Source organism: Vigna umbellata, chromosome 4 (genome assembly GCF_029865625.1).
Source record: "Vigna umbellata cultivar VRB3 chromosome 4, Vumbellata_1.0, whole genome shotgun sequence".
Taxonomy (NCBI): domain Eukaryota; kingdom Viridiplantae; phylum Streptophyta; class Magnoliopsida; order Fabales; family Fabaceae; genus Vigna; species Vigna umbellata.
The window spans coordinates 54,458,357-54,485,481 of NC_142168.1; the positions used below are offsets into that span (position 1 = coordinate 54,458,357).

At 38.4% G+C, this 27,125-nt stretch overlaps 1 protein-coding gene across 1 annotated transcript in view; it reads right to left on the bottom strand.

The window, feature by feature from the left end:
* Positions 1-291: 291 nt before the first annotated feature.
* LOC148200630 (uncharacterized) overlaps positions 292-27,125 on the bottom strand; it is a 98,980-nt gene continuing 72,146 nt past the window's right edge. The window contains exons 3-7 of the mRNA XM_088113009.1: positions 1,822-1,850; positions 1,455-1,662; positions 871-1,125; positions 524-816; positions 292-406 (exon numbers count right to left, since the gene is read on the bottom strand). Coding sequence (XP_087969135.1) covers positions 292-406; positions 524-816; positions 871-1,125; positions 1,455-1,662; positions 1,822-1,850 — 900 coding nt within the window. The remainder of the gene's footprint in view (positions 407-523; positions 817-870; positions 1,126-1,454; positions 1,663-1,821; positions 1,851-27,125) is intronic.

Consider the following 27,125-nt stretch of genomic DNA (forward strand, 5'->3'; position numbering starts at 1 on the left):
ACATCAATCAAGATCAAAACACATCAAGCATTACTCATCATGCAATAAGTCATAAGCAAACCATCATTACAGACAAGTTTCAAATTGAGAACATCAACCCTATTCTAAAAACAGAAGCAAATAAGTTCAATATTACAAAACACTAGGTTGCCTCCCAGTAAGCGTTTGTTTAACGTCACGAGCCTGACCCAAAATAGTTCAAGGATCCGCCATCTTCATCACTGTGGATAATTGTTCTACTTCTCCTCCTAAATAATGCTTGAGACGTTGACCATTCACCACCCAGCTTCTCTATTGATCACTAGCAGCTGGATCAACTAATTCAATTGCTCCATGTGGACGCACATTCTTCACTATGAATGGCCCGGACCATTTTGACTTCAACTTTCCAGGAAACAACTTCAATCTTGAATTGAACAATAGCACCTGCTGTCCTGGATTGCAAATTTTCTTTATCAACTTCTTGTCATGATAAAATTTTACCTTTTCTTTGTAGTTTCTGGATGAATCATATGCATGCAACCGCATCTCTTCAAGTTCTAACATTTGCCTTCTACGCTTATTTTGAGTTTCAGAAGGATCAAAATTCATAAATTTAAGCGCCCATAAGGCTTTATGCTCCATCTCCACTGGTAAATGACATTCTTTCCCATAGACAAGCTGATAAGGTGATAAACCCATAGATGTTTTCATTGTAGTTCTGTATGCCCAGAGAGCATCATCCAGTTTATGTGACCAATCTTTTCTTGACATAGCAACTGTTTTCTCCAATATTCGTTTGATTTCTCTGTTAGATACTTCAGCTTGCCCATTAGTCTGTGGATGATAAGGTGCAGCTACCTTATGTCTCACACCATAATGTTTGAGTACCTTAGATAGTTGATAATTGCAAAAATGAGATCCTCCACCACTAATAAGTACTCTAGGAGTTCCAAAGCGTGTAAAGATTTGATTCTTTAGAAATTTAATCACAGTGCTTGCATGATTTTTAGGACACACCAATGCTTCTACCCATTTACTCACATAATCTACTGCCACCAAAATGTATTCATTGTTGAAAGATGGTGGAAATGGTCCTACCAAATCAATGCCCCAACAATCAAATATTTCAACTTCTAGAATGCCCTGTAATGGCATTTCATGACGTCTTGAAATATTTCCAATTCTTTGACACCTGTCATAATTCTCGGCATGATTATGAGCATCTTTAAATAAAGTAGGCCAATAAAAACCTGATTGGAGAACTTTTGTTGTTGTTCTTTCTCCATTGAAATGTCCTCCAGAAGGTGAATCATGACAATGCCAGAGAATTCCTTCAGCTTCTTCATTTGTAACACATCGCCTCAAGAGATTATATGCTCCTATTTTAAATAAGTAAGGGTCATCCTAGATAAACTGCTTGGCATCATGCAAAAATTTCTTTCTTTGTTGCCATTAAGATCTTCTGGGATTACCCCTGCAGCTTTAAAATTTGCCAAATCAGCAAACCACGGTCTCTTTTGAATATACATGAGTGTTTCATCCGAAAAAGATTCCCAGATTTCTGTTTCTTTGCTAGTAACCTCAGTATTAACCAACCGGGATAAGTGATCAGCAATTAAATTTTCACTCCCCTTTTTATCACGGATTTCTACATCAAACTCTTGCAATAGTAACACCCATCTAATCAAATGTGGTTTAGAATCTGGCTTTGTCAACAAATATTTTAGAGCTGAATTTCTCTAAAGCATAAACTATGGCTAGAAACTCCTTCTCAGTGGTAGCATAATTTAACTAAGCATCACTCAACACTTTGCTAGCATAATAGATAATATGAAATACCTTCCCTTTTCTCTATCCAAGTACAGCTCCTATTGCATAATCACTAGCATCACACATTAATTCAAAATTTTGATTCCAATCTGGGGCTATAATCACTAGGGCCGAAATCAATTTTCTTTTCAATGTATCAAAAGCTTTCAAACATTCATCATTCATCACAAAAGGTATATCTTTAACCAACAAATTACTCAATGGTTTTGCAATTTTTGAGAAATCTTTAATAAATCTTCTATACAATCCAGCATGGCCTAAGAAGCTTCTGATTCCCTTGACATTTGTTGGTGGAGGAAGTTTCTCAATAATCTCTACTGATGGAGCCAAATTCCAGAGGAATCCAGTGGCCTGAAGCTCCCAGATCAGAGGTGTGATAAGTGTGTTGGTGTGCAGCGGACTTGATGGAGTAAATGTTGATGGAGGTGTTTGAATGAAGCAAGGTAGAATGAGTGAAGCCTCTCAGCTCAGAAAGCCTTCATATAATGGAAGGAAGCTTGAGAGAAAATGAAGAAATTGCAAGCAATTTTGACTCAAGAGCAGAATGCAAGACTGGAATATATTTCTCAGCATTTGGGCATAGCTCTAAAGTAACTACAAAAGGAAGAGGTGTCCTATTTATAGGAAAATAAGAGCCTCAAATCTGAAATGAAATTCAATCCAAATGCAAATGAAAAAGGCGCCAATTTGCTTCAGCTCCAAACATGCCTCAGCAGCACACGTGAACAGCACCAATTCTGAATTCTTTTTCCAACTCAGCAGTACACGTGAAAGCTGGCCTAGCTGAGTTTTTTTTGATAGCTTTGCCAGCAAGCTTCTCCCTCCAAGTCTCCCTTTTCATGTGCTCAAATGCTATGCTGGCAGCTGCTTCCTCCAATTTTATTAATCCTACAAAACAAAGAAAAAATGTGCTTTTAATTATGGGAAGAAGGATTAATGTAAATTACCTTCCATAGAAGCAAAATAGTATATGGTCCTTCTTCCTCTTGAATCCTCTTTGCCATGGCTCTAGTAAGAGGTCCAATGTGCGTCTTAGATGGTCTTCCATCAGACCCTCCCTCTTGAAAAAGATCTGTCCTCAGATCTGCTTCATCCTGTTGATCATCTTCTGTGAAAGGAATTAAATCACAGATGTTAAAAGTAGGACTGACACCATAACTTTCAGGAAGGTCTAATATGTATGCATTATCATTTATCCTTTTGACCACCTTGAATGGACCATCTCCTCTTGGACTAAGTTTGGATTTCCTTTGAGAGGGAAATCTTTCCTTTCTCAAATGAAGCCAAACTAGGTCTCCTTTTTCAAAAACTATTTTCTTTCTCCCTTTGTTGTTGTATTCTGCATATTTTTGAGTTTGTTTTTCAATTTGGATTTTGACTTTCTCATGTAACCTCTTGATAAACTCCGCTTTAGAAGCACCTTCTTTATGAAGAAGAGAAGATGATTCTGGAAGAGGTAGTAAATCAAGAGGTGTGATAGGGTTAAAACCATAAACAACCTCAAAAGGAGAAAGATTAGTAGTCTTGTGGACTACTCTATTATAAGCAAATTCAATGTGAGGTAGATGTTCATCCCAAGATTTGTTATTACCCCTTAATATTACCCTTAATAGTGTAGATAAAGATCTATTTACTACTTCAGTTTGCCCATCAGTTTGTGGGTGACATGTAGTAGAGAATAGAAGTTTAGTTCCAAGCTTTTCCCATAAAGTTTTCCAAAAATGGCTTAGAAACTTCACATCTCTATCAGACACTATAGTTTTGGGTAAGCCATGCAATCTCACTATTTCCTTAAAGAAGAGTCTAGAGATATAGCTAGCATCATCTACTTTGTGGCAGGGTATAAAATGAGCCATTTTACTAAAACGATCTACTACCACAAATATAGAATCATACCCCCTTTGAGTTCTTGGCAATCCTAAGACAAAGTCCATGCTTATGTCCTCCCAAGGGGTATAAGCTATAGGAAGAGGTGTATAGAGTCCATGAGGCATAATTTTGGACTTGGCTTGTAAACAAGCTATACATTTAGAACAATGCCTTTGAACATCTATTCTCATGTGTGGCCAATAAAATTTACTTTTCAAAATGTTTAGAGTTTTATCAACTCCGTGATGGCCCATGAGTCCTCCGCCATGACTCTCTTTGATAAGAAGTTTTCTAATGGATCCTTGGGGTATACAAAGTTTTCCTTTATTAAAAAGATACCCCTCAGAAAGATAGAATCCATCAAAAGGCTTCTTAAGACATGATGAATAAGTGGATGCAAATGTTTCATCATTTTCATATAACTCTTTTATGTCATCAAATCCTAATATTTGAGATCCTAGGGTTACTAATAATGCATGTCTTCTAGATAAAGCATCCGCAACAACATTAGTACTCCCCTTTTTGTGTTTGATGACATAGGGAAATTGCTCAAGATATTCCACCCACTTTGCATGTCTTTTGTTTAGCTTTGCTTGCCCTTTAATGTACTTGAGAGATTCATGGTCAGTGTGTATGATGAATTCTCTAGTTACCAAGTAATGCTCCCAAGTTTTCAAAGCTCTAATGAGGGCATACAACTCTTTGTCATAGGTAGGATAGTTTAAGGTAGGCCCCCTAAGTTTTTCACTAAAGTAAGCTACGGGATGTCCTCCTTGTATTAAAACAGCTCCTATTCCTACCCCAGATGCATCACATTCTAGTTCAAAGGCTTTGGAAAAATCAGGCAAAACTAGAATAAGTGCATGTGTTAACTTGTGTTTCAAAGTCTCAAAAGACAAGGAGGAGCTATGGTGGAGAAGTCTTTCACAAATAAAAGGCATATCTTTCTTGACTAGCTCATTTAAAGGAGCAGCTATGGTGGAGAAGTCTTTCACAAATCTTCTATAAAAACTTGCTAACCCATGAAAACTTCTCACCTCTCCTACATTTTTAGGGGTTGGCCATTCTTGTATAGCCTTGATCTTCTCTGGATCAACATGTACACCTTCTTTTCCCACTTTGAATCCAAGGAAAATCACACTTTCTTGACAAAAAGTACATTTGTCAAAGTTGGCAAAGAGATGATGTTCTCTAAGAAGAAGCAAGACTTTTCTGACATGGTTAAGATGTTCTTGAAGGCCTTGACTATAGATTAAGATATCATCAAAGTAGACCACTACAAATCTGCCTATGCATTCCCTAAGCACATGATTCATTAATCTCATGAATGTACTTGGAGCATTGGTCAAGCCAAAGGGCATGACTAACCATTCATACAAACCAAACTTGGTCTTGAAAGCAGTTTTCCATTCATCTCCTTCATGAATTCTTATTTGATGGTATCCACTTTTAAGATCAATTTTGGTGAAGAGATTTGCTCCATGTAATTCATCCAACATGTCATCTAACCTAGGAATGGGATGCCTATACTTGACAGTTATGTTGTTGATGGCCCTACAATCTGTACACATTCTCCAAGACCCATCCTTTTTAGGGACCAACAACACAGGCACAGCACAGGGACTTAAACTCTTTTGGATCCACCCTTTGTTCAACAAGTCATTAACTTGTTTCTCTATTTCTTTTGTTTCCATAGGGTTGGTTCTATAGGCTGGCCTATTAGGTAGGCTTGCCCTAGGCACCAAATCTATTTGATGTTCTATTCCCCTCAAAGGTGGTAATCCACTTGGTACCTCTTTGGGAAATATATCATCAAATTCCTTTAAACGTTTTTGCAACCCCTTTGGTAGAGAACCAAGTTCATGAGTGATTGAAACAAATGCCTCTTTGCAATAAAGAAGGAAATGAGGTTGTCCAAGAAAAAGATTTTTGGAAATATTCAAGGTTTGAGGTTGGACAACTTCATGGGCTGAGGCATGGGTTACCAAATTCTTTCTTTCTTTCCTATTTTCTTTTTTCTTTTCTCCATCCAACTTCTTCTTAAGAATTATTTGGTCCTCTCTTACTTGTGAAGGTGTAGGAGGACACAAAATAATTTTCTTTCCCTTGTGTTGAATGGTGATTTTGTTGGTGACTCCATCATGTAAAGCTTGTTTATCATATTGCCAAGGTCTTCCAAGTAATATGTGCCCTGCTTCCATTGGTACTATATCACAAACAATTTGATCTTCATATTTGCCAATGGAAATAGGTACACTTACTTGTTCTTTAACTACTATTCCATCATCCTCTTTGATCCATTGAAGTTTGTAAGGTTTAGGATGAGGAGTAGTGGTTAAGCCAAGCTTCTCTACCATTCTAGAACTACAACAGTTGCAACAAGAGCCACTATCCATTATCATTGAACATGTCTTTTCTAAAACTTTGCATCTTGTGTGGAATAGGTTCTCTCTTTGTGACTGTTCTAATTCTACATGTTTACTTTCCAGGAGTCTCCTTACCATAAGTAAGTCACCATCACAAGGTAAAGCTTCTTCTTCTTCAGAAGTGGATGTCTCAGACTCACTATATGAAGAACCCTCACTTTCACTCTCATGCTCAAGGATGTAAGTTGACCTTCTATTGCGGCACTCAGATGCATAGTGCCCTTTTTCCCCACATCTAAAGCAGTTAGTCTCCTTACTCTTATGATCTCTTGAAGGTTCTTTGACTTTTTCTTTTCCTCTCTCTCTCTCTTTCTTCATATCTTGGCTTGGTTTGACTACCCTCCCTCTTATACTCTTTCTTATGGTGAGAACTATGAGGGTAATCTTTCTTGGTGGAGCTTTTCCTCTTTAGTTGTTGCTCTACCCTCACACAAAGTTGGACTAACTCATTGAGATCATTGTAGGGTATAAGTTCAACCCTATCTCTTATGTCATAGTTAAGTCCACTTTGAAACCTAGCTATTGTTATCCTAGGTTCTTCTCTTATCCCAGCTCTCAACATGAGTAACTCCATTTTTTGTCTATATTCCTCAACACTCATGTTCCTTTGTTGGAGTTTATGGAGTTTATCCATTATCTCCCTATCATAATAGGCTGGTACATGCCTCCTCCTCAAGGCAGCTCTCATTTCATTCCAATACCTAATGGGAGGTAAGTGTCTTAGCCTATGGTCCTTGACTAAGGTTGTCCACCAAATTAAGGCATAACCTTGAAAGCTTAGAGAAGCCATGGTGACTCTCCTTTCATCATCTATTTGGTGGCACTCAAACAATTGCTCAACTTTCATTTCCCACTCTAGGTATTCTTCTACATCATCTTTTCCATGGAAGGAAGGAAGATCAATCTTAGGCTCTCTTGGATAATGCTCTCTAACTCTATGTTGTCTTCTAGGAGGCATTTGGTAGTGGTCATCATTGTGATGACTACTATTTTGCTCAATTTCACTTGGAGAAGATGATGATTCTTCTCTTCTCCTATGGGAAGACCTCTCTTTCTTTTTATCTTGATTAATCAAAAGTTGACTAATCATATCTTTGAGCTCACTAATCTCTTTATCCCTTTGTTCAAATCTTTGCTCAAATTATTCCCTTAAAGACATTTCACTATTGGGTTTCAAACTTCCTTGCACACTTGATTGACTCATTCTTGTCAAAGGAAAAGGTTTTCACAAAGTTTTCAAAATATTTGACAAGTAATGAGTGAAAAGATTTTCACAAGCTTTCTTTGTTTTTGGTGAAAAATTTCTAAAGAGATTCTAGAAGTAAAAGATGTTTCTAAGTAGCTCCCAGGAAGAAGAGGTGAGTCACAAATGGACAAGCTTAGAAACCAAGTTCTTCCTTAGCCAGAGTTTCCTTAGAATGTTCCTTTACTTTAGTTTCTAAGTAGAAATTCTTCAAATTCTTTTTAAATGTTATGAACCTACAAACCAAAGAAAGGTTTACTATATGCTATGCTATCCTAAATACCACGGAGACCTAAAAACAAAAGGATTACTCAAGACATTTAAGGAAAGCAATAAAGATGCAAGAATGTAAATGCTAGACGGCCCTAAGTGAAAGTGCAAGTGACACTTGGAGCCCTTGACACATTTTCACACTAAAGAAAACGAAATTGGACTATTACAATGTTCAATTGTGAGCTTGGAATTGCTTCAAAAGCATTTTCCCAAGTCACTTGGCACAACAACAGAAATATAAAAAAAAAACTACAAGATTCCGTGATATGAGTACTCAAACAAGCTCAATTAAATGTGTAAAAATAGTGTGGACTTCAATCTTCAGCTGCTGCCAAGTGTATCTCAAAAACAGTATGCAAGTTGTTCCAATTCTGGGGGCAAATTATGCTGCTGGAATGTATTCTGCAGCTGCTGGACAGCAGAGTTGCATCTACTCAAGAGCTCCTAATTGCTTTTCATTTCAGCTTTCCCCTCACTTCCTAGTATGCTACCATTATAAGTAAAGGTTTCTGCAACTGGATGCTTCACAACAGCTGTCACAGTACCTTAAATCCACTCAAACAAATCAAGCTAGATTTATCATTCTGCACCAGTTTTCCACACCAATTTGCAGCAATAATTGACAATTTTGGAAGCCAAAAATGTGGTAAACAAATGAACTAGGTATGGAAAAACAGCAAGTACACAAAAGGAACCTACCAAAGGTGCTAGAACAGATTAAGAAAGCAAAAAAAAAAAAAAAACGCAAACACAGTTCAGAAATGATTCCAAATGCAAACTGTTTGATAATTTTCAAAACTGTTTGATAAAATGCCCCAATGACTTTCAGATTTTTGAATTTTGATTTTTCAGGGCCTGTAATCTGGATTGCACAGTTCCAACAGCTTTTTTTTCACTTGATATTACTTCTTTGAGTCATCTATTTCATTTTTAATCATGGAACCAGCTTTTTCACAATCCAGTAATGAATTTTTTTTGCATCAAAATTACCAAACAGCAGTTGGAAAAACAGAACTGCACAAAAAAAAATTAACTGAATTTTGGTGGTTTGAGATCCAAAACTATATGGAAGTGTTTCAATCTTTGTTTGGACAGTTTCAACAATTTTTAATGATGAATTTGAACATGTTCAGACCTTAAAACAACTTAGAAACTGCCTATAATTCGAAATCATTGTTTCACTTCCATTTTCACTCAAAAATTGATGGTTTCAAATGCAAATTTGCATATAAGTCATGTTTTGACAAAATGAACAGTACTAGCAACTTTGAACCATCAATTAAGACTTGTTCAAGCTATAAAACAGCAAAGAAACAACAGATTTTCGAAAATCCCTACTGCTGTACCACTTATGCAGTAAATGGCACCAAAATAACCAACCAAATTCAGTTTTATGGAATCAAAGTTTGGATCAGCAAGGAAAAGACTCTAGGCAATGTGAATACACAGATCTAAGCTGGAATTAAAGATGCTTAGCATGACCAAACTCAGATTAAACTATGCAATGAAAATTGGCACGGTGATAAACCAAATTTAAATCTGAAATAACAAATGACTAGTGTCTATGCACAACCAAGCTATGCAAATTGCATTTCATTGCTTGTTATGGTTGGCTACACTCTTAGCATCATTCAACAACACTAAACAATGTTGTATCAAGTTTTAGAATCAATCAAAACCAGCTGAAAACAGATTTGATGATTTAGAACAACAAACAAAATTCTGCATCAGATTTTAACAGAATTTTACAACCAGTTTGGCTTATTGGATGCTTCAGCCTATATTACCAAGGCTAGATCAACTCATCACTGCCTCTAATGGTAACAAACAGCTTGTATAGCACTGGTAAGCACAGAACTCAATAGAAACAATTTCAAAACAGTGACAATGTTAAAACAGCAACAGTAGTTTGCACAAGACTTTAGACAAAACAGAATTTAAAGTTCAAGGCTGGAATTGACTCAAACAAGAAATGATTCACCGTTTAAAATGAAAAATGGACATAATACACTGTAAGAACACAGAATTAAAGGCTGGAACAGAATTACAGAAGCAGAATTAAAACTGAAACAGAAATAGAAAACAGAAACAGAAACAGAAAATAGAAACAGAAAACAGAAACAGAGATGGAATTCAGCAGAATTAAATTGCAGAATGAGAAGAAATGCTTAGCTCCTTGGTGCGTGGAGAACCTGGCTCTGATACCACTTGATGGAGCCAAATTCCAGAGGAATCCAGTGGCCTGAAGCTCCCAGATCAGAGGTGTGATAAGTGTGTTGGTGTGCAGCGGACTTGATGGAGTAAATGTTGATGGAGGTGTTTGAATGAAGCAAGGTAGAATGAGTGAAGCCTCTTAGCTCAGAAAGCCTTCATATAATGGAAGGAAGCTTGAGAGAAAATGAAGAAATTGCAAGCAATTTTGACTCAAGAGCATAATGCAAGACTGGAATATATTTCTCAGCATTTGGGCATAGCTCTAAAGTAACTACAAAAGGAAGAGGTGTCCTATTTATAGGAAAATAAGAGCCTCAAATCTGTAATGAAATTCAATCCAAATGTAAATGAAAAAGGCGCCAATTTGCTTCAGCTCCAAACATGCCTCAGCAGCACACGTGAACAACACCAATTCTGAATTCTTTTTCCAACTCAGCAGTACACGTGAAAGCTGGCCTAGCTGAGTTTTTTTTGATAGCTTTGCCAGCAAGCTTCTCCCTCCAAGTCTCCTTTTTCATGTGCTCAAATGCTATGCTGGGAGCTGCTTCCTCCAATTTTATTAATCCTACAAAACAAAGAAAAAATGTGCTTTTAATTATGGGAAGAAGGATTAATGTAAATTACCTTCCATAGAAGCAAAATAGTATATGGTCCTTCTTCCTCTTGAATCCTCTTTGCCATGGCTCTAGTAAGAGGTCCAATGTGCGTCTTAGATGGTCTTCCATCATCTACTTTGGCTTTGTCTACTTCAATCCCCTTAGCAGAGATCTTATGCCCCAACACAATTCCTTCTGTTACAATAAAATGACATTTCTCCCAATTAAGTATCAGATTCGTTTGAACACATCTTTTGAGAACAGTGTCCAGATTCATCAAACACTTATGAAAGGAATCTCCAAAGATAGAGAAATCATCCATGAAGACTTCAATGCACTTTTCCATGAGATCTGAAAAAATTGCCTGCATACTGATAACAGTTGAAAAACTTTATTTTCATGCTTGAAATTGATACTAAAAGCAACCTTTAATACTTAGAAACTAGCTTGAAATCATGCTTTTATTCATATTTTTAGAAATAAGAGAGTTGGACAGGTTTATGCTTGATTTTAGTTTTTTTGTGCACGTTTTAAGGTGAATTTGGTGAAAGAAGTGAAGAAGGAGAGAAATGAAATCAGAAAAGACATCAAAAAGTGCAAAAGGAGAAGCCGCAACTGCCGCTCAGCGGCAGTTTACCGCGGAGCAGCACTCAGAAGCTCACGGGGGATCCACTGAGGGGCAAAATGGCCGCTGAGGGGAAGAAACCAACTCACACACTTACCGCTGAGCGGTACTTTACCGCTGAGCGGCACACTTATGGGCTTGGGCCTAAATTTTCTGTAATTTTAGAATAGTATATAAGCTTTAGGACGTCCTAGGGTTTGTATCTTTGGCAGAAACGAAGCAAACACTCTGTCTTCCACCCCTTTGAAGGAGGATCTTGGATGTTCAGGCTACCTCTTCACCTTTCTAGGGTTTTATCTTTCATTCTTTCATTCTTATTCATCTAGTTTCACCATGAATATGGTGAACTAAACCTTGTATTGTTGTTGGGGAATCAATGTAGTCTTGTGAAACTCTCATATATGGAATTTGTTTTTACATCTTATATTTAAGACCTATGCTTTCTTTCATCATTAGTTAGGGTTTTTCCTCTTTGCTCAATGCTTGCTTTGTTTAACTCATTCAATGCATGATTATTGATTTTGTCGATACGGGAACGTACGGGGAAGTCTAGATCCGGGGAATTTCTCCCAATAGTATATTGGTTTCCGTTAAGCTCCTGCACTAAAAGAACTAATTATTAGGAATGCTAGGAGTCGTATGAACTCGTAATTAGGGATATGCCTTCTTGCAAGGTAATTTAGAGAGTGGCATTAACAATGATGAAAAGAATGTTGAATTCCTAAAGTATATGAGAGTGGATAAGATGAAATTGATAACCCCAACATCATACTCATCCATATATTCCATTGAAGTGTTTGTATTTTGTTTTAGCCATTGATCAAATTCATGCATACATGTTTATTTTCTGTTTTGCATATTAAACTCCACTTATTTCGTTCTTAAGTCTTAAATAATCAACGAATCACATAACTAAACTAGGCTGTGAGTCCTTTGGGAGAACGATACTTGGTCTTACCGAGTTTATTACTTGAAACGATTCGGTCACACTTGCCGATTGTTAAACAAGTTTGTGGCGCCATTTTTCGATGTTCATAAATTTGTCATCAAGTTTTTGGCGTCGTTGCCGGGGACTCGTGGTTTAACTGGTTAATTTGTGTGATTATTGATTATCTTTGACTTTAATTTTGAATTTCTGTTTTTATTTTTCTGTTTTTATTTTTTTTTGTTTTTGTTTTATTTTATTTTATTTTATTTTATTTTATTTTATTTTATTTTATTTTCTGAATCTTATATCTTCTCCTATATCTTTTTGTGCTAACCAAATATTCTAGGGTTTTGTGTTCTTGTGTATGCAGGAGACAATTCGAACTAGGAGCAAGATAACTGCAGAGCCTCTTCTTGAAGGTTTAGACGAGAGTAGACGGAGGAGAAGAATCCGAACATCTAGAGAACTTTTCCCTCCTCCGGAAACTCTGTTGCAACCATCACCACAAGGTTCTGACCATAGCACAGAAAATATGGAGAACAATAATATCAGAAGAACTCTTGCTGATTACACCAATACAGTTGGACCTCAGCACTTTAACAGTATAGCTAGACCTAGAGTCAATGCAGCTAACATGGAGGTCAAACCAGCATTGATCCAACTGGTGAAGAGAAATCAATTCAATGGGTTATCTCATGAAAGCCCATATGAGCGCCTCACTACATTTAATGAGATATGCAACACAGTGAAAATCAATGGGGTGCCAGATGAAGCGATCAAACTTAGCTTGTTTCCTTTCTCATTAAGAGGCAATGCTAAGCTTTGGTTAAATTCTTTTCCAGAGGGAAGGTTCACAGAGTGGGAAGCAGTGGTAACCAAGTTTCTAAATAAATACTTCCCACCATCAAAGGTGAACAAAGGCAAGCAAGAGATTTCTTCATTCAGGCAGGGCATGGAAGAATCATTAGGTCATGCATGGGATATATACAAAAGCTTGCTACGAAAAACACCCACGCGTGGATTCGATGAAGTGGAAGTAGTCCTTACCTTCCTTGGAGGTCTTGGTTCACAAACCAAGATGATGCTTGATGCCTCAGCAGGAGGAAACATTAAATGGAAAACTCTAGAGGAAGCAACATAAATTATTGAAAATATGGCTACTAGTGATAATGAGCTCAACAGTGAAAGAGGAGCTCCTATGCAACAGAAAGGAGTTCTACAATGACAGACACATGATACCTTGCTTGCACAAAATAAAATTCTATCTCAACAGCTGGAGACTCTTACTAAAGCACTTGCACAATTGCCTAAAGAGTTGAAAACTGCTGCACAGGTACAATCTCAGTTGTGTGAATTATGTGGAGGCGACCATATCAATGAGCAATGTGCCTTTCCAGCAGAAGCCGTGGAGGATGTGAATTACATGACCAATCAATACCGTCAAGGGAACTACAATCAAGGGTGGAAACCACACCCAAGCATTGGTCAAGGGCAAACTGGGCAAGCTGGTCAATTTAATAAGCAGCAGCAACCCACCTTATGGCAGCAGATTTCTATGCTTAATGAAAGGTCCATGAGGATGGAAGACACTCTTAATAATTTCATACAGAAAACTGAGTCTACCCAAAAGAGCACTGAAGCTGTTATCAAGAATTTGGAGATTCAGATGGGGCAGATCACCAAGCAGGTGGAAGAAAGGCCAAATAGAAATTTTGGGGCTAATACTGAGGTTAACCCCAGAGAAGAATGCAAGGTGGTAGAGAGTGCTAAAAATGAGATAGTTGAGTTAGACAAAGGAGAAACAGAAGAGAAAAGAGAAATAGAGAGCAAAAATACTTCTCCTTTTCCATTACATCAAGGGAAACAACTGGATTTCACAGAATTATTCAAGATGGTGGATAATGATGCACCTTGGGAGCAGATTCTACAACAAATTACGGTTTACACTAAATCTGATGAAGACGACTCTACAAAGAAAAGACGTAGAGATGATGAGGCAAAGAAGTGTAAAACTGTTAAAAAGGAGCCATTCTCTCCAAAAGCAACAGATCCAGGAGGCTTTTCTATCCCTTGTACCATAGGGAAGAAAAGGATTAAAAAAGCTCTTCTTGATTTAGGTTCAAGTGTTAACTTGATACCTTACTCTTTACTAGAGCAAATCGGCGATGTTAATATGAAACTTGTAAAGGTTAATTTAGTAATGGCCGATGGATCTTCAAAGGAACCATGTGGGATTGCAGAGGACATCATAGTTTGTGTTGGAAAACTCCAGTTCTTGGCAGACTTTGTGGTGATGTAGATGGAGACAGAAAAGATACCTATCATTCTTGGAAGACCGTTTATGAAAACGGCCAAAGCTATCATTGATGTAAACGAAGGTATAGTGGTGCTCCAGGACCGAGAGGAGAGAGTTGTTATAGATGTCTTTAAAGATGAGACGCAAACACAAGAGGAAGAAGCTAGTTATAAAGCTGCATTTCAAGATGCACACATGACTAGCCATAAAGATGAAAAGCCCAAGGTTACAGGTAACCATTGTTTGTTGTTTCAGGTGCATAAAGGAGAACAGATTGGAAGAGGAGGAAAAGTTCCTGATGACTGGAATAAAGGAAGACCCCAACTTGGTACACCTGTGAGAATCAAAAACAAGTTGTGGGTTGTGAAAGGCTATAAAGAGAAGGAGATGATAGAGATAGAGTCTCCACATTCTAGAAAAATCAAAGCAGTACACAGGAAACAACTGATGAGTTGGTGGGACAAGAACATCAACTATGAAAAAGGAATTTGAACTTTACTGGGTCAAGCTAATGACGTTAAAAGAGCGCTTGCTGGGAGGCAACCCAGTGATTTAAAAACTTTTGATTTTGTTTTGTAACTTTTAATTTGTGGACATTATTTTTGTAAATACTTTATTGGATATAGCATCTACTGAAGGATGTTAGGTGGTTAATCTACTGAAGGATACTAAGTTTGTAACACCTACTGATGGGTGTTGGTAAGTCTGTAACACCTACTGATGGGTGTTGGTAAGAAAATTCTGCACCTACTAATGGGTGTTGGTAAGATTGTAACACCTACTGATGGGTGTTGGTGGATTTTGGGTCAGGCTCGTGACGTTAAACAAGCGCTACCTAGAAGGCAACCCAGTTGATTGATTGTTTTTGTTTGTTTCATTGTAGTAGTATAATAGGGTTGTGCATAAGTAACCTGAGAATTGAATTGCAGGGAACCAGTGAGGGGCATGTTTAGGAGGCACGTAGGTTAAGAAAAGAAGGAGAAGAGAACTTCACGAAAGTGCCGCTGAGCGACAAGTTACCGCTGAGCGGTACTACCGCAAAGTGGGCTTTAGTTTCCCCTTAGCGGGACCCGAGCCCATTAGGGTATTTTTATACCCTAAGCTGCGCAAATGCTCTCACTTTCAGGCTCTTCTCTGCACAAACACTCCCACATACCTTTTCCAAGGTTCTCCACATCTTTTACCTCTTCTCTTTTGAAAAATTTCTCTTCCACTCACTTTCTCACTAGTGTTTCATCTAAGTTTGGGGTTGGAAGAGAGCATCTTAGCTTGGAAGCAATCTCATTGCATCTAGTATCTCTACCCAAGTAAGTAAAAGCATTTTGTTCATTCTAGGGTTCTTGATTTTGAATGTGATTGTCAAAGCATGAATATTTAGGGGTTTTGATTTCTGTGCATGATTTGATGATATAATTGATGTTTGAACCGATTAAACTGCATGATTTTGATCTGGAAAACTGAAAATTGCATTTGGATGCAGTTAGGACAGCTTAAAAAGAGGTTTTTCAAAACTCTATAGAGTTACCGCTGATAACAGTTGAAAAACTGTTATTTTCATGCCTAAAATTGACACAAAAGCAACCTTTACACTTAGAAACTAGCTTGAAATCATGCTTTTATCCATATTCTCAGAAATAAGAGAGTTGGACAGGTTTATGCTTGATTTCAGTGTTTTTGTGCAGGTTTTAAGGTGAATTTAGTGAAAGAAGTGAAGAAGGAGAGAGATGGAATCAGAAAAGTCAACCAAAAACCAGAAAAGTCAACCAGTCAACCAGAAAAGTCAACCAGTCTACCAAAAAGTCAACCAGTCAACCAGAATACGAAAAAAGTCAACCAGACGAGTTTTGGGCCAGTTTTATGCGATTTTATGATCTGTTTGGGCCTGGACCCGTTTTCTATTATTTTTATGTCCTATTTAAAGACCTAGATGTCTTAGGGTTGGTATCTTTGGCAGAAACGAAGTAAACACTCTCTCTTTCACCCCTTGGGGTAGATTGGGAGATGGTGACAGCTCTCCTCTTCTCTTTCTCGGGTTTTTCTATCTCTTTCATTCTTTCATTATTGTTCATCTAGGTTCACCATGAATATGGTGAACTAAACCTTGTATGTTTGTTGGGGAATCAATGTAATCTTTTGAAGCTCTCATATATGGAATTTGTGCTTGCATCTTAATCTAAGACTTATGCTTTCTTTCATCATTAGTTAGGGTTTTTCCTCTTTGCTCAATGCTTGCTTTATTTAACTCATTCAATGCATGATTATTGGTTTTGTCGATACGGGAACGTACGGGGAAGTCTAGATCCGGGGAATTTCTCGCAATAGTATATTGGTTGCCTTAAGCTCCTGTGCTAAAAAAACTAATTATTAGGAATGTTAGGAATTGTATGAACTCGTAATTAGGGAGAAGCCTTCTTGAAAGGTAATTTAGAGAGTGGCATTAACAATGATGACTTGAATGTTGAATTCCTAAAATATATGAGAGTGGATAAGATGAAATTGACCCCCAACAACATACTCATATATATATATATATTTCATTGAAAGTGCTTGTCTTTTGCTTTTGCCATTGATCAAAACCTCATGCATACATGTTTATTTTCTGTCTTGCATATTAAACTCCAATTATTTTGTTATTAAGTCTTAGCTAATCAACAAATCACATAACTAAACTAGGCCGTGAGTCCTTTGGGAGAACGATACTTGGTCTTACCGAGTTTATTACTTGAACGATTCGGTCATACTTGCCGATTGTAAAACAAGTTTGTGACATCATATTTTGGTGATGATAAATTTGTCCATCAAGTTTTTGGCGCCGTTGCCGGGGACTCGTGGTTTAACTAGTTAATTTGTGTGATTATTGATTATCTTTGACTTTAATTTTGAATTTCTGTTTTTATTTTCTGTTTTTTATTTTTTGGTTTTTATTTGATTTGATTTTATTAGATTAGATTTTATTTTATATTATTTTATTTTCTATTTTTATTTGTATTTTTCTATTTTCTGTTTTTATCTTCTGAATCTAATATCTTCTCTTATATCTTTTTGTGCTAACCAAATCTTTTCTAGGGTTTTGTTTTCTTGTGTATGCAGGAGGCAATTAGAACAAGGAGCAATAAAACAACAGAACCTCTGCTTGAAGGTCTAGATGAGAGTAGACGGAGGAGAAGAATCCGAACATCTAGAGAACTTTTCCCTTCTCCAGAAACTCTCTTACAATCATCACCACAAGGTTCTGTTCATAGTACAAAAAATATGGAGAACAACAATGTTAGAAGAACTCTTGCTGACTACACCAATATAGCTGGACCTCAGCACTTTAACAGTATAACTAGACCTAGAGTCAATGCAGCTAATATGGAGGTCAAACCAGCACTGATTCAACTGGTGAAAAGCAACCAATTTAATGGGTTATCTCATGAAAGCCCATATGAGCACCTCACTACCTTCAATGAGATTTGCAACACAGTCAAAATTAATGGGATGCCAAACGAAGCTATCAAACTTAGTGATGAGTCAATATTTTCTCAATTTCACTTAGCTTATTGTACCGAATTTAATTAGGGAATTGTGCTTAAATGTCCAGTATTTTCCCATTTTTCCTAATTGTGCTTAATTTGATCGGAAATTCTTATTTTAACTAATTTGAATTATTTGAGCTAATTATTTTTATTATTAATTGTAGGGAAATTATTGGACAATATTTGGGACATTTGGAGGTGAAAAGAAAATGCCACATCAATTATACTTTAAACTAAGATGAGAGAGGAGGTGTGGATTTATTTTTTTTGGGGTTGCACATGGAGAAGTAGCACACGGAGGCCCATGAGAATGGGGTGCGTCCAGCAAATGAAGTGGTAACGTGAAGCAACCACACGGCCTTCACGGGTCCAGCAAGCACACGGTCTGCATCCACACACATCCTTGGAGAACAGCTTCCACGTCCACACTTGAGACATCCAGCAACCAACACTTGGACACAACCCAGCAGCACTTCACGCGCACATAGCTCTCCCATCCAGCAAGCTTGAAGGAAGCACAAGAAAAGAGAGCTCACGTCCAGCTGGCCCAGCAAAGAGGGGTGCACCCAGCAGCTTGGTCCAGTAGAGGAGCTTCGTCCAGCAGTTGCACGTCCGTCCAGCAAGGGAGGTGCTTGGACTAAAGAAAGGTGTTACATCCAGCAAATTACGGACAATCAAGGGCAACAAGTCCAGCAGGCACACGTTGAAATAAACCAGCCGCCACGGTACAAAGGGGAGTGACCTAACGGGGGGGGCACACCTGGAAGCTCTAGCCGCCACCCACTCTGGTGTTTTTTTAGTTTTTAGGTTTCTGTTTTGAAATGGCCCCGGGGAACTAAAAACACTGTTGGGAATGAAGACAAATTTTATTTTTCGCTTTGTCTTGTGCACGTTGTTACAAAATTTATTCACATTCATGTTGGTTTCCTCTTGAACGCTGATTTCATTAAGAAATGTTAACGCTGGTCTCATTTTGATAAGCAAGCTGGAGAAGCGGTGCTAGATGGAGAATATTAGAAGCTTTCTTTCTTTTCCTTTGAATGCTGAAACGGTGATGGAGTTCGTGTGATGTGGTGCACGGCTGGAAGGAGTTTATCTTTTGCTGGAAATATTTTATTGGAGAAAAAGAGAAATGGTGAAGGAGCTGGAAGCATGGAGCAAGTAGATGGGCAGCTGGATGGAGAATGAAGCGGTAATGCGTTGGAGCAGCCACTGAAAGTAGAAGATGAATTTATTCTTAGAGGAAGCATGGAAGCTGGAGATGTCAAGCAGCTGGAACGAGAAAAGCTGGTAGCAGTAGCTGGCACGGCTTGAAAAGAGAAGCAATTGGATTTATTTTTATTGTGCTGGAATGAACAAAAGATGCAAGCTGTGATATTAGACTGAGTGTGCACGGTGAAGAAGCGGAGCTGGAGTGAGCCGAGAGGTGCCAAGGATTTCTGGAAGAAAAGTTTTATTTATTTTTTATGAGTTAAGCATTGAATGAAAACGGTGCAGAAGTGTAGGATTTTTATTTGGAAAAAGAATAGTAGCCGAGAGGGAGAGAATGTATGCACGGGTAGTGGAGCAGAGAGCACAATGTTGGAATGAAGAGATGATGGGACGTTTGGCAGCTGAATAAATGCAAGTGTTTTATTTAATTGAGAGGAAGATTAAGTGAAGTGATGTCTTGTACTGGGCAAAGAGAACCGTGAATGGAGAAGTGGCCCACGGCCTATTAATGCATTTCTTTGTCTCTTATGGAATGGAGAATAAGTCACGTAAGCCTTCTTATGTGATTGGATTTGCTTTCATTTCCTTTTGCAAAGTGAATGGACCATGGTAGAAGTTGGAAATTACGTGAAGAAGGAAGAAGCATCAAGGTGGTTTTAATAATTTTTCTTTCCTTGCCAAAAGAGTGCCACGGCCTTGGATGGAAAAAACGGTGCAACATAAATTTTATTTTACAGCAGCACTAAATTATTTAAATTAACTCTGCAAGCGTTTTCTTCTTTTTGGTGATGAATGTGTAGGTTAGATGACAATATTGTGCATTTAATGTTTTAGTCTAACCGTTGCATTTTTACAGCTTGAATTGTGTTTGGGAATTTATCTGTTGTGGTTTCATTTTAATGCTTTTGTTTATATTCGGTTGTGTTTAATTCTCATTTTTGATTTAGTTCATTTTTGAATCACAAAAATCACAAAACCCCCTTTTTCAGTGTGTGATCTGAGACTGAACCGCAATATTGGTCCTTGAGAGACGACCTAGGAGTCACTTCCTAGTACTGTACTGCATTCTTTTATGCACAACTTTTGTGGGAGGTGCGACCCTCTCATCAAAATGGCGCCGTTGCCGGGGACCAACGGTTCGGTCTTAGGTCTTTCTGTTGTGTTAGTCTGTGTTGTGTTTTGTCTTGTGTTGTGATGTGACGTGACGTGATGTTCTGTTGTGTGTGTGTGTGTTGCATGTATAAATGTGTTGTGTTTTATTTGTTTCGTGATTTTTAGTATTATTCTTTTTCCATGTCTACCTATTTTGATTTCGTGAATACTGCTTGTTTTGCTAGTGCCTTTGATTATGATTCTCCTTCTGCATGTTACTCTGATTGTAATTCATATTCTGCTGATTTCTATGTTGAGAACAATATGACTCATCCTTTAATTTATGAGAGTGCTCTTTGTGAGCCGGTTTCACTTAAGGAGGATGATCTTCATTGCGATCTCACCCCTGGACTGATACATTTGCTGCCTAAGTTTCATGGTTTTGCAGGAGAATGCCCACACAGACATTTGGAGGAGCTCCACATCATGTGCTCTTCAATGAAGCCTCCAGATGTCCCTCTTGATTACATTTTCTTGAGCGCATTTCCGCATTCATTACAAGGAGCAGCTAAGGATTGGAAGGACTCTCTTCCTCTGAGATCCGTTACCGATTGGGGATATCTTGAGCACCAGTTTCTGAGCAAATTTTCCCCTGCGCAATATGCTTACAGCAACGGTCTTGGATGGAATGACCCTACATTGGGATGGTATGATGCTCCACAGCATCAATATCAAGAACCACCATTCCAGAGTACTTTTATGCCTCCACCAGTCCAGCAATACCAAAGTCAGCAATATGATGCTCCTGCCCAAATAACTCCTCAGCCTTCTACTTCTGAGCCTACATTGCAGGAGTTGTTGGAGCAGATGACCATGCAGAACCTTCAGTTTCGGCAAGAGAACATGCAGTTCCAGCAAGAAATAGGAGCTGCCATTCAGAGTATGACTGATCAGATAGGGCAGATGGCCACTCAACTCACTGAGGAACAGTCTCAAGATTCAGAGTTACCATTTCAGACTGTTCAGATTCCAGATGATGATGATAGTGGCATCAACATAGAAGATGGGGAGAAGAGTCATGAACTTACTATGGTGCCATCTACTTTCCCATCATCCTATGTCCCTACTCTTGCACCTGAGGAGAGTGATGAGTATTTTGAGGAGCAGGCAGGTATAAGCAGCAATTTTGAGCCAGGTAGACCATTTTCATCCTCCACCACTATTCCAATCTTTAGCGAAGTGGAGGTAAACATACCTCAAATTGATTATTCTGTTGATGATTGTGCGATGCATGATTATGATGTTGATAGGTGTGTTGATGATTATATTGTTGATGAGTCTGTTCTTAATTGTCCTTCTCTGCATGATGAGAACCACTTTTTGCTATCACATCCAAATGTTTATTCTCCATGCACTGAACATGAATCTGAGTCTGTTGTTGATATTGCTTTTGAATTTGAAATTGATTCATGTTCTGAGAGTATATCTGTTGTTCAGCCTGTTACACTGGGATTGAGTGTTATACCCCTGCATATCATTTCTTTGGAAACACATCGCACTAACCATGTTGCAGGAGGTACACATGAATTTGATAGACAAACACCCACAGTGGAAAATAAAGGTGCTAACATTGACAAAAGCTTCAAGATCATTAGGCACCAGCTGAACCTGCTCATCAACAATCTTTGCTTCTTAGATCCAGCTGTGGATGATATCTCCCTGCTCGATCAAATCTGGAGGATGAAGCAGTTCGTCCTCAAAACCTTCTTGCTGGATACTGTGGTGGAAGACATCTCCCTGAAAGTCCAAAATTGGCAACTGCCACCATGACCAGGGGAGTTTTCTTTCTCTTTTCTCCCCTTTTCCTGACTTTTATTGCACTTTGTCGATATCTGATGACTGTTCTGATTGTTTGATCTGCTGATTGTGACACATTGAGGACACTGTGTAGTTTAAGTGTGGTCTATTGGGGGAGATTTTTATTTGTCTTTGTTAGTTTTTGTTTTCTTGGTTAAATTTTTTTTTTTTTTCTTTTCTAGGTTATTTTTGTCGTGTCTTGTGTACAGTTTTACATGTTTCTCTTGATTTCTGGACTTTGTTTAGGTTGTAGATGTGTCTTTCACTTCATTGATACTCTGATTTGTTTGAAATCCTTGCTTTTCTTTGCTTGGGAAGATGGTTATGATTTTTGAGAGTTGAATTGATTGTGACAGAATTACCCTGTGTGAGATTTGAGCCACTTTATGTTCTTTCTTGTGTGTGATATGTCTCTTGATTGCTTGCGCATATGCCTTGGCTTGACTCTTTTTGATGATTCTTGATTGATATGCATGTTTGGAAGTGATAAAGGCAATTTTGTTCTTGAGCCTCTCTAGCCAAATAAGCTTACCTTGTTTTGATCCTTTGATAACCCCTTTTGAGCCTATACTTTCCCCTATTTCTTTGTTTTGAAGCTCATACACTAGCCCTGAGTGAAAAACCATGATTACCTTAACCTTAGGGAATTTTGGAGCTTTGGAAGTGTTTTGGGAACAAGTGTGGTCTCCTTGGGGATTCTGATGAATTGGCTAGTTGGTTCCTCTTCTTGTTTGTTGTTGGAAATATGATTTATATCTTGTCTCTTATAGTTGTGTGCTAAACAGAAAGATAAGGAAAGAGACAAGATGAAAAAAAAAAAAATATAGAGAAAAATGAAAAAAAAAAAAAAAATTTGTGAATAATGGAGTCAAGAAGAGGATTGAATTAGAGGTCTGGGTGTGAGTTGATTGTGTTTACACTTGTTCCCCATTGCTCCTCTATTTCTTTTGGTTTATAGCTTCTCATCCATATTATATCCTCCCTTGTGCTTGGCCCCATTACAACCATGAAAAGACCTTTTGATTTGAACATGCATATGTTTTGAGTGTTGATATTAGAGGCTTGCCAAGTCTGTTTGTGTTTGCTTTCTCGAGTGCATTGAGTTGACATTGCTTATCTTAGACACTTGAGAGAAACACTGATAGTGCATCTGTGAGGTTTTGTTACTTTTGATTCACCTCTTGAGCTGATTGATCATTTTGCCATGTCTTGAATTGCTTGGATGATTTCATGAGTATCTGCTTTCTCTGATTGATTATGTGTTGGATATTGTCTACTTCCTTTCTTGGTCCAGATTCCTGGAGAACTGTGTAATTTTGTTTCTGTTCCTGTTTTGGAGTCTTTGTTGTCTGTCTGTCGAGTCTGTGTCACCTCCCTGATGTTTGAGTAGTTCCCTGGTTTTCGTCTTGATTTTGCCCAGGAGTGCAAAAGACTAAGTGTGGTCTATTTTGATGAGTCAATATTTTCTCAATTTCACTTAGCTTATTGTACCGAATTTAATTAGGGAATTGTGCTTAAATGTCCAGTATTTTCCCATTTTTCCTAATTGTGCTTAATTTGATCGGAAATTCTTATTTTAACTAATTTGAATTATTTGAGCTAATTATTTTTATTATTAATTGTAGGGAAATTATTGGACAATATTTGGGACATTTGGAGGTGAAAAGAAAATGCCACATCAATTATACTTTAAACTAAGATGAGAGAGGAGGTGTGGATTTATTTTTTTTGGGGTTGCACATGGAGAAGTAGCACACGGAGGCCCATGAGAATGGGGTGCGTCCAGCAAATGAAGTGGTAACGTGAAGCAACCACACGGCCTTCACGGGTCCAGCAAGCACACGGTCTGCATCCACACACATCCTTGGAGAACAGCTTCCACGTCCACACTTGAGACATCCAGCAACCAACACTTGGACACAACCCAGCAGCACTTCACGCGCACATAGCTCTCCCATCCAGCAAGCTTGAAGGAAGCACAAGAAAAGAGAGCTCACGTCCAGCTGGCCCAGCAAAGAGGGGTGCACCCAGCAGCTTGGTCCAGTAGAGGAGCTTCGTCCAGCAGTTGCACGTCCGTCCAGCAAGGGAGGTGCTTGGACTAAAGAAAGGTGTTACATCCAGCAAATTACGGACAATCAAGGGCAACAAGTCCAGCAGGCACACGTTGAAATAAACCAGCCGCCACGGTACAAAGGGGAGTGACCTAACGGGGGGGGCACACCTGGAAGCTCTAGCCGCCACCCACTCTGGTGTTTTTTTAGTTTTTAGGTTTCTGTTTTGAAATGGCCCCGGGGAACTAAAAACACTGTTGGGAATGAAGACAAATTTTATTTTTCGCTTTGTCTTGTGCACGTTGTTACAAAATTTATTCACATTCATGTTGGTTTCCTCTTGAACGCTGATTTCATTAAGAAATGTTAACGCTGGTCTCATTTTGATAAGCAAGCTGGAGAAGCGGTGCTAGATGGAGAATATTAGAAGCTTTCTTTCTTTTCCTTTGAATGCTGAAACGGTGATGGAGTTCGTGTGATGTGGTGCACGGCTGGAAGGAGTTTATCTTTTGCTGGAAATATTTTATTGGAGAAAAAGAGAAATGGTGAAGGAGCTGGAAGCATGGAGCAAGTAGATGGGCAGCTGGATGGAGAATGAAGCGGTAATGCGTTGGAGCAGCCACTGAAAGTAGAAGATGAATTTATTCTTAGAGGAAGCATGGAAGCTGGAGATGTCAAGCAGCTGGAACGAGAAAAGCTGGTAGCAGTAGCTGGCACGGCTTGAAAAGAGAAGCAATTGGATTTATTTTTATTGTGCTGGAATGAACAAAAGATGCAAGCTGTGATATTAGACTGAGTGTGCACGGTGAAGAAGCGGAGCTGGAGTGAGCCGAGAGGTGCCAAGGATTTCTGGAAGAAAAGTTTTATTTATTTTTTATGAGTTAAGCATTGAATGAAAACGGTGCAGAAGTGTAGGATTTTTATTTGGAAAAAGAATAGTAGCCGAGAGGGAGAGAATGTATGCACGGGTAGTGGAGCAGAGAGCACAATGTTGGAATGAAGAGATGATGGGACGTTTGGCAGCTGAATAAATGCAAGTGTTTTATTTAATTGAGAGGAAGATTAAGTGAAGTGATGTCTTGTACTGGGCAAAGAGAACCGTGAATGGAGAAGTGGCCCACGGCCTATTAATGCATTTCTTTGTCTCTTATGGAATGGAGAATAAGTCACGTAAGCCTTCTTATGTGATTGGATTTGCTTTCATTTCCTTTTGCAAAGTGAATGGACCATGGTAGAAGTTGGAAATTACGTGAAGAAGGAAGAAGCATCAAGGTGGTTTTAATAATTTTTCTTTCCTTGCCAAAAGAGTGCCACGGCCTTGGATGGAAAAAACGGTGCAACATAAATTTTATTTTACAGCAGCACTAAATTATTTAAATTAACTCTGCAAGCGTTTTCTTCTTTTTGGTGATGAATGTGTAGGTTAGATGACAATATTGTGCATTTAATGTTTTAGTCTAACCGTTGCATTTTTACAGCTTGAATTGTGTTTGGGAATTTATCTGTTGTGGTTTCATTTTAATGCTTTTGTTTATATTCGGTTGTGTTTAATTCTCATTTTTGATTTAGTTCATTTTTGAATCACAAAAATCACAAAACCCCCTTTTTCAGTGTGTGATCTGAGACTGAACCGCAATATTGGTCCTTGAGAGACGACCTAGGAGTCACTTCCTAGTACTGTACTGCATTCTTTTATGCACAACTTTTGTGGGAGGTGCGACCCTCTCATCACTTAGCTTGTTTCCTTTCTCATTGGGAGGCAATGCTAAGCTTTGGTTGAATTCTTTCCCAGAAGAAAGTTTGACAGAGTGGGAAGCAGTGGTCACAAAATTTTTAAACAAGTACTTCCCACAATCTAAGGTGACAAAAGGCAAGCAAGAGATTTCTTCATTTAAGCAGGGTATGGAAGAATCACTGGGGCATGCATGGGACAGATACAAAAGCTTGCTAAGAAAAACACCCACGCATGGCTTTGAAGATCAGGAAGTAGTCTTAACTTTCCTTGGAGGGCTTGGTTCACAAACCAAGATGATGCTGGACGCCTCAGCAGGAGGCAATATTAAATGGAAAACTCCAGAGGAAGCAACAGAGATTATAGAAAACATGGCTACTAGTGATAATGAGCTACACAATGAGAGAGGAGCTCCTATGCAAAAAGGAGTCCTCCAATTACAGACACATGATGCCCTACTAGCTCAAAACAAAATTCTAACTGAACAGTTGGAGACTCTGACCAAAACTCTTGCACAATTACCCAAAGAGTTGAAAACTGCTGCATAGGAAAAAACCCAGTTGTGTGAATTGTGTGGAGGCGACCATATCAATGGTCAATGTGCCTTTCCAGTTGAAGCCGTAGAGGATATAAACTACATGACCAATCAGTATCGTCAATGAAGCTACAATCAGGGGTGGAAACCACACCCAAGTATTGGTCAAGGGCAAACTGGGCAAGCTGGTCAATATAATAAGCAGCAGCAGCAACCCACCTTATGGCAACAGTTATCTATGCTTAATGAAAGGTCCATGAGGATGGAGGAAACTCTCAACAATTTCATACAGAAAACTGAGTCTACCCAAAAGAGCACTGAAGCTGCTATCAAAAATTTGGAGATTTAGATGGGGCAGATCACCAAACAGGTGGAAGAAAGGCCAAATAGAAATTTTGGGGCTAATACTGAGGTTAACCCCAGAGAAGAGTGCAAGGTGGTAAAGAGTGTTGATGATGAGAAAGTTGAGTTAGATACAGAAGAGAGAAGAGAAATAGAGAGCAAAAGCACTTTTCCTTTTCCAATCCATCAAGGGAAACAACTAGACTTCACAGAATTATTCAAAATGGTGGATAATGATGCACCTTGGGAACAGATTCTACAACAGATTACGGTTTACACTAAATCTAATGAAGAAATCTCTACAAAGAAAAGACGTAGAGATGATGAGGCAAAGGAGTGTATAACTGTTAAAAAAGAGTCATTCCCTCCTAAAGCAACAGATCTAGGCCATTTTTCTATCCCTTGTACCATAGGGAAGAAAAAGGTGAAGAAAGCTCTTCTTGATTTAGGTTCAAGTGTTAACTTGATACCTTACTCTTTACTAGAGCAAATCGGCAATGTTAA